General features: G+C 25.6%; 2 protein-coding genes across 2 annotated transcripts; both read left to right on the top strand.

Annotated features, from left to right (window-relative positions):
- The first annotated feature begins 365 nt into the window (after window positions 1–365).
- Window positions 366–8188, top strand: LOC112686998 (AP-3 complex subunit delta-1). Its single transcript, XM_025559502.1, has 19 exons — window positions 366–461; window positions 547–642; window positions 708–836; window positions 909–1049; window positions 1113–1382; window positions 1485–1558; window positions 2406–2455; window positions 3126–3175; window positions 4627–4675; window positions 4735–4880; window positions 4942–5090; window positions 5161–5391; window positions 5454–5604; window positions 5934–6154; window positions 6222–6381; window positions 6444–7064; window positions 7214–7354; window positions 7417–7554; window positions 7693–8188. Exons 1-19 carry the CDS (start codon window positions 366–368, stop codon window positions 8071–8073), a joined length of 3294 nt encoding a protein of 1097 aa, XP_025415287.1. The 3' UTR covers window positions 8074–8188.
- Window positions 8189–9495: 1307 nt separating this feature from the next.
- Window positions 9496–11039, top strand: LOC112687000 (N-terminal Xaa-Pro-Lys N-methyltransferase 1). Its single transcript, XM_025559505.1, has 3 exons — window positions 9496–10107; window positions 10269–10380; window positions 10781–11039. Exons 1-3 carry the CDS (start codon window positions 9786–9788, stop codon window positions 10995–10997), a joined length of 651 nt encoding a protein of 216 aa, XP_025415290.1. The 5' UTR covers window positions 9496–9785; the 3' UTR covers window positions 10998–11039.
- Window positions 11040–11845: the final 806 nt, after the last annotated feature.

Genomic DNA, 11845 nt, shown 5'->3' with positions numbered 1-11845 from the left:
AAAAAAAAAAGTACTGTACTATTGTAATATGGTACACTTTGGATTTCGGTCGATCCACGTATACCGTATGTCTGATAACATTATGTAACGTCAAGGGGTACTGTCGATTTTTGTGTATTCGTTTTCGATCACGCCGCGGTCTTGCGAACGGATTTACAATTATGTTTTCTACCTATAATACGTGCGAAACGTTGTTTTGCTGGCGCAGTGCATTCATCGTTAAAAAGTGCCAAACGTATTCATTATTATTCTAAATAATGACAGCTGTTATTTAAATACACGGCTGTGCTGCTACTGCTGTCGTTACTTGTATTAACTGTACAAAGTATTTTTTTATTATTATTAACCTACAATTTGTATGTATAATGGCTTTGAAAAAAGTCAGAGGCAACATTGAGAGGATGTTTGATAAGAATTTAACTGATCTTGTTCGGGGCATACGAAACAGTAAGGAAAATGAGGTATGTTAAAAAAAAATCAAAACGTTTGGCGATTTCTTTGAATTGTGTATATGTATTGATTTTTAAATTGATAATACTATTGCAGGCCAAATACATTGCACAGTGTATGGAAGAAATTAAACAAGAATTACGACAAGAAAATGTGGCAGTTAAAGCAACAGCCGTGGCCAAACTTACATATGTAACTGTTCTAAATGAAATTAAATAAGATTAAATTGATGCAAACCCTTTTTTTTTTTTTTTTAGCTACAAATGTTGGGCTATGACATAAGTTGGGCAGGGTTTAACATCATTGAAGTTATGAGTTCTTCAAAGTTTACTTACAAAAGAATTGGATATTTAGCATCATCTCAAAGTTTCCACACTGATACGGATGTATGTCATATTTGTTCAAGTATAATTATCATCAAATTATGTATGTTTTGTTAAATTAATATTTTTTTTTAGTTACTTATGTTGACAACAAATATGATACGCAAGGATCTGAATAGTCAAAACCAATATGATGCTGGTGTTGCTCTTTCTGCACTTGCTTGTTTTATTAGTCCAGATCTAGCAAGAGATTTGGCAAATGATATTATGACATTGGTAAAATTTATACTATAGTTCTCGTTATAAATACATTTTTATATTTAATTTTAATAATTATAGCTATCATCAACAAAGCCTTATTTGAGAAAAAAAGCTGTGCTTATGATGTACAAGGTATTCCTTCGTTTCCCAGAAGCATTGCGACCAGCTTTTCCTCGTTTAAAAGATAAATTGGAAGATATGGATTGTGGTGTTCAATCAGCTGCTGTGAATGTGGTTTGCGAATTAGCTAGAAAGAATCCAAAAAATTACTTGAGTTTAGCTCCAGTGTTTTTCAAATTAATGACATCATCTACCAACAACTGGATGTTGATCAAAATTATAAAACTGGTAACTACTAAAATCTTTATTTCATTTATTATTTAGCTTTTGAATCTTAAACTTATTACTTATAATTACTGTTAATTATTTTATTTTGATATTTGTCCTTAGTTTGGTGCGCTGACTCCACTGGAACCACGGCTTGGGAAAAAACTTATAGAACCTCTTACTAATTTGATTCACAGGTAATGGATTATATTTATTCACATAAATAAAATAAAATAGTAATTTTAAAAATGAAATGTTATTTATAGTAATTTTTTGATTAATGTTTGATTTTATACAATTTAAGTTATAGCATACCTACTCTAACTGTTAATAATCTTCAGTTAACTCTTCTTTATATAAACCATTAAATCACTAATTGATAATATTTTAAGTTAATATTTATACCATTTTAATGAAACAAAATTAATATTTTGTCCAAAAGTATTTTAAGAATTATTATTTTTGTAGGCTTAGGACTGATAGTAAATTTACTAAAAAAGATTCAGTTGTATCAAATAATTCTAAAAGCGGACAAAATATTGTAAGGGACATTCCTCACTTTTGGAGATGGTATGTTTGTGGGTTAAAAAAATAAAATAAATTAATTAATTAAGCCTTGTACATCTAGAATAATTTACAGTATTAATTTTCCTCTATGACTATTATTAAAAAAAATCGCCTTAGAAATAATAAAATAACCAGTAACATTAAATTAGATACCTAATTAAGCTTCAATTATTGGAGTATCCTAAATTTTGTGCATTTATATATATATATTTACTATATAATTTTTATTTTTATTTCTAAAATTTAGCTTTATTTGCTTAAAAAACCATATAATCCAATTAATGTGTTATCAATATTTATCTCTTTTAAAAATAAACAATTGTTATATTTTATTAGATATATTTGTAAACTAGTTATAACCAAAATATGTAAATTCTGTAAAATTATAAGAATTTTTTTCATTATTAATTTATTTATTATATATATTCAGATAAGGTATAAAAAATGTAGATTAAATTATTGTTCATATTTTTACAGTACTTCTGCAATGTCTTTGTTATATGAATGTATCAATACCGTGATTGCTGGTAAGTATTTTTTTTATTATTATCTAAATTATTAATTATTAATTATGTAGTTGATTATGTAAATATAGTACTAGCGATAGCTTGCAATGTTAGGAGTTAGAACAATCAAAATATTTTCATTTGGATCTTCATGTGTCTATCCATGCCAATTCATAGTTGCTTTTATTCAATTTAAAAATGATGATTCAATTTTTGAACATTGTTATGATATTTCACCATTTTTTAGCATGAGCTTTCAAAGTACATGGGAGTAAAACAATATATTTTTTATTTATTTTTCTTATTATTTTATAATAAATCATTCAAACCTATTGAAAAATTATTGTTGTTTATTTATATTTATAGTTTAATTAGTTTATTATGTCAAATATAAAAATAAAATAGTTGATATACTGTTTTCCTTCATTGCTATTTCCAATAAAAAAGTAAAATATTTTTAAATTTAAAAAATATTATGTATTTGAAGTTTAAAGTATATTAAATAAAATAATATTCTCAAAATATGACCCATTTAATTATTAATAGCTATTTATAAAATTACAAAATATTTCATATGACAGTAACTTGCAATTATTTAATGTGATTTTATCCTAAATCTTGTTATAATTATTACTGAATTAATATACTACCTAGTTTACTTTTAAGTATAAAATGTTGTTCAATTTTACAGTGCTTATCTCAATTTCATCTGGTATGCCAAATCATAGTGCTTCCATTCAAGTAATAATTTTTTATTTAATAGTTTCATAATTTATTATACTAATTATTTGTTAATATATATAATTCATATATACATATTTTCTTGTAGGTTATGGCCTTAAAGATCATTCCTCCAAATAAATTTGCCACCAATTTTCTTTATCCTCTTCAATTTCTCTCCATTGTATAATTGGTCCCACTGCTTTAACATATTTTTTGATACAGTACTTCTATCATAAACACAGTCTACCTAACAGTATTTTTCCAATTAGATCTTCTTTATTAATCGTTTTGATAAATGAGTCCTCTTTCTTTATATATATATATCTAACATTAATTTGGAGAATTATGTATTTTTATGTAATAGATGTTCATATTTTAATAGAGATAATGAATGCCAAATGTCAAATATCTAGCTTTTATAGTATACATAAGTAATTTTTGTATTATTTACAAATTATTTTAGTTTTTAGATATCTGTATACTATTTATGAAAAATAATTTTTTATAATCTTCTTTTATATTGATTATATTATAGTCCAGCGGTTCTCAATCTTTATAAGGCCACAACCTCTTAATAAATAAATATACAATGTATAATATATATGAATAAATAATAATATCATCAATATTTTGAGCCAAGATATCACCAAATCTTTATTATGATAAAATTAAAAAAGTAGTGATAAATTAATATGATTAATTAAATGTTTTTATTGGTAATCCTAAAGTTTTATTAATTGTAATTCTCAACAATGATTATCATGATGATTTTCACAAAAACAACTTACTAGTTATTTTATATATTGGCAAACCTACAAATATTGTTGGCGACTCTAAGTTTGAGAATCACTGTTATAGACTATAGTTATATTATATTGATTGGTTATGGTCACATTATTAAGCATGCTTTGTTCCTTATTGAAATAGTTAACATTAATGTGACTTAAAATAATAAAAATCTTATTCAATTTAATATTAAATGTAATTAATCAAGACTCACTAGTATAGAACATATACAATTGATAAATTTAATAAAGTTATTTGTTTATTGTATATGTATATAATATTATCAAGAAATTTTAATTCATCTATGCATTGATTCGTAAAAAAAGTTGTTCAATAATTAAGTTTGTCATATTTATCAGCTGTATTCTATAAATTATATTTTAAAATTAGTCTTTTTCCTAAATTTTGAACTGTTGTTTCTGTTGAAAAGCCTGTTTATAGTTATTTATAAACTCATTTATAATCATTAGGTACTGATTATTTCTTAATGATCATATAATTTTTAAATTATTTAAAAAAACATAAATATATTTTTACTCTTATTACCATAGTGTACTATAAAAGTTGGTCAAATGAGGCTTAATAATCAGCACATATATAATATTTCATATGAATTTAAAAATTAATTAAATTAAATATTATCATTAAAAAATATATGTAAAATATATGAATTTGTATTTTAGTTATGTGTCCAAAAATTAAGAATATTAATTGAGGATTCTGACCAAAACTGTGAGTAAATATCACATTTTATTTTTGTGTTGACTTATTTAATATTAAATATGTTTTAGTGAAATACTTGGGTCTATTAGCTATGTCTAAAATTCTAAAAACCCACCCTAAATCAGTTCAAGCGCACAAAGATTTAATTATGGTTTGCTTGGATGACAAAGATGAATCAATTAGACTTAGGGCATTAGATCTTCTTTATGGAATGGTAAAATTGTCAAATATTTATCGTTAACTGTAAGTTTATAATAATTATTATTCTATTGCAGGTTTCTAAAAAAAATTTAATGGAAATAGTAAAAAAACTTATGGTTCATATGGATAAAGCAGAAGGTACAATTTATCGGGATGAGTTACTTGTGAAGATAATTGACATATGCTCTCAAGATAATTATCATTTTATCACAAGTTTTGAATGGTTTGGCTTACTTCATTATTGTTTTCTTTTAATACACATTTTTTGTTTAAATTCATTGTTTTATATTTAGGTATGTCAGTGTCTTAGTTGAATTGGCTCGAGTGGAAGGTATGAAACATGGTCCATTATTAGCGCATCAAATGTTAGATGTTGCTGTCAGAGTTAAAGCTATTAGGCCATTTGCTGTAAGTCAAATGACTCTACTTCTTAATAATGCTCATATGTTTATGCAACCTTCTGGTGGTTCAAATATGGCTCATGTACTTTATGCAGCAGCTTGGATTTGTGGAGAATACGCCCAGTAATTATAATTTATTTTCTAACTTGTTTGGATTTTTTAGTTTGATATTACTACTGTTACAGTGAACTAGAAAAACCCGAAGAAACTCTTTTCTCAATGCTGACTGGTAAAGTACATTCACTTCCTGGTCATATTCAGGCTGCCTATGTTCAAAATATTATGAAAGTATTATCTATAATATTGTCTAAAGGAGATACTCAACATTCAATCAAGGTATATAAGATATTTAATAAAATTGAATAAATTGTTTTTAAATTTATCATTGAGACAATCCTGAGATTTTTATTAATGGTCATTATCACATCTGAGGATGTATATCTATTACTTACCTCACTATCTGTAAGGAGACACTTGTATAGTCGATGTTCTTAGTTTGGTAGGTTTTGAAGGGATAATGGTGTAACGACAGCACATAGAAGATTCGAGAGTTTTTGTATTGTGTTGGAAATATAATTTGAGTGCAATATGAATTGTGGTCAACTGTTACTACACCACATCAGATTCTTATATTAATAAGTATATAAATTAATAATATGATTTAGGTGTGCAAACGAGTGTCAGATAAATTGGCTCAGTATGTCTCTAGTGGAGATCTGGAAGTTCAAGAACGTGCAAGTGCAGCGTTGCAATTAATAAGTTATATTCAAAAAGAATTAGAAAATGGTGATGTTGATGATATAGCTATTCAAGTAGCTTATCTATTTAATGGTGAATTGAACCCAGTTGCACCTAAAGCGCAGCGAAAAGTTCAAGTGCCAGAAGGGTAAGTTTCAATTTAATTAATTTTAATACATTTAAATTAATTATTGATTTAATCTTATTCATTTAAGATTGGATTTGGATGTGTGGATCAATGAGCCATTGCAAAGTTCTTCAGAAAGTGATGATGACAATCAGTCAGATGACCATAACAATTTTTTCAATTTAGGTGGTTTTGATAAGAAGGAAGAAGAAGAAAACACACCTAACACTATAGAACAAGCTGAAAAGGTATAATACAATTATTGTTTACATTTTTTTCAATTACTAAAAAACATAAACTGTGTTTTCAGAACAAAAAAGCTCGACTCCAAGAACAAGAAAATAATCCTAATTATTTGAAATTAAATTCTAGCAATGATCAAACTTTAGATATTCCTATTACATCCATAGATCTGCCTACCTCTTTAAATGTATCTGGTTTTATATCATCTGATAAATACATAAAAGCAAAGAAATCTAAAAAGGACAAAAAAAAATCTAAAAAAAAAAAAAAAGGGCATAATAATTTTGATGAAGAGGAAGAAGAACCTGTAATTGAGATGATTGTCAATCGAGATATTGGGGAAATGCCAGATGGAGCCGAAGATTCCGATGGAGTAGTAGATGTACAAAAAGATATAAATGACCCTCATACTGCCTTAGATATTAACTTGGATGTTCCTGAAATTGAAAGTACACCACCAGTTGAAGAGAAAAAAGAAAAACACAAGAAAAAAAAAAAGGAGAAAGAGAAAAAAAAGAAAAGTGAAAAATCTAAAAAGTCAAAAAAATTAGATAAAAGTGATCAACAACTAATTGAAATTAAACAAGGTTATGAAGAAGCATTGGGAATTTGCACTCCATCAAAAGAAATTGTACAAGCTGAAGATTTGTCATTCAGCAAATTAGCAATGGATAAATACGTACTATTGGTAAATAATAAATTGTTTAGATTGTTTTTAGAACTGTACTTATACTTTATACTTTTTATGTATAATATTAAATTATCATATTTTTTTAATTTTCTTATAAATGCAGTTATTGTTATCTAATACCCGTTTTTTTTCATTGTTTAATTTAGGAGTACAAAATAGATCCTAAAAATGAATTAATTAATTTCGCGACTGTCTTCTTTCGTCTTACAAATATTGGTAACAATTGTTTGATTAAAAACATTGAAATAGATGTGAATAATTCTACTGCGATTCAATTTTTAGATGAAGTAAATATTTGTTTTAATAATTTTGTATTTTAATTTTTTTTTTAATTAAATTTTAATTTTAGAAAAACGAATCATTATCATGGTATAAACACAGTAATAGCATTCAGTGTGGTTCATTAACGGAATTTGATTTATCCCTTAGAGTAGATAATATAACTATTCCTAATATTCTTCGAGGTACATTGACATATATGGCACAAGTATGTAATTTCTTTATTTAATGTTTTTTTTTTTTTTAATAGGACAACTTGTTTATAACTTTATTTGTAAAGAGTATGTCCTTCAGTTCACTAATGAATCTATGTATGAGTATAATATATATTTCTATATTTTATTAGATATTTCAAGAAGACAATTTTCATCAAGATAAATTAGACTGGCGATTAACTGTAGCGGTGTCAGATATGTTTCTTAAAGCTCCCCCATCTGTACCCTTGGTTGAACTACTTTGCAATGGCCAGCTAGTTTTCAAATCATCTATAATTTTAAGTGGCACAAATTTCAACCAAGTTATAAATTGGTTTTCTACTAAATTGCATTTAGTGTTAGTGGAACGAGTTGGTGAAACTGCATCATTATACGGTTCTACAGCATCAAGTGAACAGCTATGTCTCTTGGTAAAATCTAATTCCAACAATGTTTCCGTTGAGGCAAAATGTACATCACAAACATTAGTTGATAATTTAATGAGTGAAATAAAATCTACTTATAATATATAAAATTATATTATATTATTACAATTTTATTTATTATTTGATCGACTAATTTAGATAATGAAAACATCAAATACTTTGAAATTCCAGTTAACTCTCAGGTTATTTAAAAATTGTTAATTCAAAATATGTTTATATTCCTTGTTAAAATAAAATATTAGTTGTTCTTTTTATTGTATTTAATTTATTTTTACTTTGATTTTGTTTATATTTGAAATAATTGAAGAACTAATAAATTAAAGATTATCTTTATATTTGTATACAAACAAAATATTTTTTTTATATTATACTGTTCATGAACTTTAAATATACCAGTAGTTTCTTATTATTTTTATCAAAAATATTTAAATAGTTATTTTAGTTCTAGAAGTTCTACCTGGAAAATATTTTATGGAATAAATCTTTAAAAGTACCATTGTTTAATCAAGAACAAACTATCAAACCTTTATGAAATAAAGGTAGATTATATCAAATTTTGTTACATACATTTATCTATAATAGTTGAAAAATTGGTTGGGAAATTTAAAAATCATATTCCTAATTATTAATATTATTATTTGGTACTATGATTTTTAATACAAATCTATATTGTGTTTGGTAATAATATTTATCAATAAAATAAAATATATTCGTTTACATTTTCAATGTTGTCATTAATATTACAATATAAATTATTAAAACATTGGGTTGTAAAGAATAATGATGATCTGAGTGTGTACACTTTATTGTTCAACACTCGTTTTATCGACCATTGTAATTATTTTGTATGTTTAAAGATAAATATTTGTTGTTAATTTATAGTCAACTGCACACAGTAACGTATCCAGGATTCATTTAACGAGGGTGTTTTAAATTTTAATTGACTTATGGATAAGTGGGAGGCTCTGCCCCCTCCTATATTACATAAATAAATACCATGTATTTATATAAATTATTATACTAATGAAAATGATTATATTAAGACAGTATATGTAAAATTGACAATTTGTATACAATGTTTATCCAAATGAAACTGTAAGTTTGAATATATCATGAAAATATCATAGAATATGGTCGATGGGGGGTATTCTAACACCCATATCACCTCCCTATATACTCCCCTGACTGCACAATATTGTGTAGTCAAATAACATTTTTATTTTATGCTATTGTTTATGTAATAATTTTTTTAATGTGTTTTGATAAATGAAATTGTGTTTGAGTAGGTACTTTGCAATAACCTTAAACTGAATTACTTATAATCTTATATTACTTAAAACATTATGTAATTATGTGCTCGTTACTACATTTTTAAACATAGACTCCATTTCGAATTTCAAAGATTTTTAAATATAACTGATATTAGAAAAACAGTTTATAATAGAGATAATAAATTACTTCCTTAACAAAAAACCATAGAACTACAGAATAAATTCTTTGATAGAACCACGGTACGCTGATAAAAGATAATAATAACGCCAGCGTGCGTGAAGGCCCAAGGCGAACGTAAGCCTTCTATAAATTGTACGTTTTGATTGATTTTCTTTTACGTATTCATTTCATTTGGTTTAGCTTAACCGAGTATTCTAACAACATTCAAGAAGAATTAATGCCCTATGTTTCAAACATTGAATCGATGAAATAAATAAATTATAACTTATCTTAATTTTTTGTTTTGAATTTCGTCCTAAATATAATATTTACTTCGAGATCAAATTTAATTTTAGAATTTTGATATCATGAGTGAATTGTGTTACGAAAAGAGTAAAAATTATTGGTCTAATGTTTCGGCTTCAGTGAACGGAATGCTTGGTGGTTTTCCTTATTTGACGATTATGGATATAAGGGATTCCCATACTTTTCTCAATAAGCTGTTTCAAATGAAAAATGGTCCATCTAAAGGAAGAGCTTTGGACTGTGGTGCTGGTATTGGAAGAATAACAGAAAACCTTCTATGCAAACATTTCAAATTCGTTGATATGTTGGAACAAGAAGAAAAATTTTTGAAGAAAGCCAAACTAAAATTCAAAGGAACCAATGTGGAAAACTTCTACTGCTCTGGTAGGTACGTGTTGGTCATTAATTTAGCTTTATAAATTTTAATATGAGGTTTATGATAAGGATGGCCGACTCCAAATAATTGGGAGAAAGGTGAAGGAGAAAAAGAAGACATCTTTTGATTTGATTAAGTTCAAACTAATAAAGAATGATTTTTTGTTTAGGATTACATGAATTCATACCTACTGATAATCTTAAATACGATGTCATCTGGATTCAATGGGTTCTTGGTTACCTTACAGATAAAGATTTAGTTGGGTTTTTAAAAAAATGTTGGTAAGAATAGATTTTACTTTAATTTTACCAGAAAATATAATTTTTATAAAACAATAATTATCTTTTTAAATATCTAATAAAATAAATAAATATAATTAATTACCTTTTTAATATTTATTTATTAGATGACTATATAATATTATGTAAAATATTTAACTTATTATTTGATTGTATGAGTATACTAAATTAAGTAATTAATGAAATACGAAAATTAATTTAGAAAAAAAATGGAAAAAGTGAATTTTAAATTGGCTAATATTTTACTTAAAATTAAGGATTTAATAATTATAAATATTGTAATTACTTATTTACCACGTAACTAATAATGCAATAATGATTAATTGTTCATACATGTATTATAAAAAAATTATCGGATGGAAATTGTGTTTTTTTATTTCAGCAAGTTATTGAATATAAATGGACTTATAGTTGTCAAAGAAAACATTTCCAAAGAAGTAGAAGAAATAGATTCAGAGGACAGCTCGGTTACAAGAAGTTATGTACATTATTGTACTTTATTCCAACAAGCAAATTTAATATGTACAGCTAAAAAAACTCAATCAAATTTTCCACCAGAATTATATAAAGTTGAAATGTTTGCATTAAAACCAAATTAAATTTTTGAAAATATATTTTATGTTTTATATTAAATTTCATAACTCACCTGTTATATTTTGTTTGTTTAATGTAGCAGCAGTGGCTTATACATAACTTTTGTATTATTTGCAAAAAATCATTATTTTTTTACGTTTCTAACGCTCTCACATTAGGAACATTATTTTATAACATTAAAAAAAAAAGGCCTAGGGAGGATCTGACAACCACATCACCTCCTTGTATACATCACTGTGCAGCAGTTCCTACTACCCAGCCCTCACTAAAACAATACCTACATTAAAATATTCAATAGATTAAATAAAATAGAATACATATTTTTGTTTTGATGTTATTTTGTATGCAATAACCTTTATTTATCTTATTATTTTTGTTTATTTATTATTTCTATTTTTAGTGAATTTAATATTATTATAAATACGAGTACACTATTCTAATAAATTTGATAATATTTATAAACTATTATGGATCCGAAAAATTTCTAGAACAGAACTGCAACACACAACAGCATACTTTCAGTTTAAAATTTAATATTTAATTTTCCATTTATTTGATAATTTATATGACAGAATAACATTTGCTAGGTGTGCTAGTTTTTTATATATTTTATAATTTTAATCATAATCATTGAAAATGTATGCGGCTCACAAGCAAGGCTTTAAAGTGGGAGTGACACAAGGGGACTCAGCCTCTCTACATCTCACAATGCTTATAATGCGTCTTTTAACATTTTTACGAAAAGTTTACTGAAATGCTCAAATAATTGTTAAAATTAATCATATAAAATAAAACAGTGGAAAAGTTGGTTTTGCAGTTTAGTTTGTTATTTTGTGTTTAACAGTGTTCTAAA

The sequence above is a fragment of the Sipha flava genome, unplaced genomic scaffold (genome assembly GCF_003268045.1).
Source record: "Sipha flava isolate LNK unplaced genomic scaffold, YSA_version1 32_pilon_pilon, whole genome shotgun sequence".
Lineage (NCBI taxonomy): Eukaryota > Metazoa > Arthropoda > Insecta > Hemiptera > Aphididae > Sipha > Sipha flava.
This window is presented reverse-complemented; position numbering and strand designations above follow the sequence as displayed.

Bases quoted from the DNA above. Each gene is read 5' to 3' on its own strand.
- LOC112686998 (XM_025559502.1), top strand. From the start codon at position 366: ATGGCTTTGAAAAAAGTCAGAGGCAACATTGAGAGGATGTTTGATAAG. The intron at 4,676-4,734 runs GTGAGTAAATAT...AATATGTTTTAG, and splicing joins TGAGGATTCTGACCAAAACT to TGAAATACTTGGGTCTATTA. The intron at 7,355-7,416 runs GTAAATATTTGT...TTTTAATTTTAG, and splicing joins CGATTCAATTTTTAGATGAA to AAAAACGAATCATTATCATG.
- LOC112687000 (XM_025559505.1), top strand. From the start codon at position 9,786: ATGAGTGAATTGTGTTACGAAAAGAGTAAAAATTATTGGTCTAATGTT. The intron at 10,108-10,268 runs GTAGGTACGTGT...TTTTTTGTTTAG, and splicing joins GGAAAACTTCTACTGCTCTG to GATTACATGAATTCATACCT. The intron at 10,381-10,780 runs GTAAGAATAGAT...TTTTTATTTCAG, and splicing joins GGGTTTTTAAAAAAATGTTG to CAAGTTATTGAATATAAATG.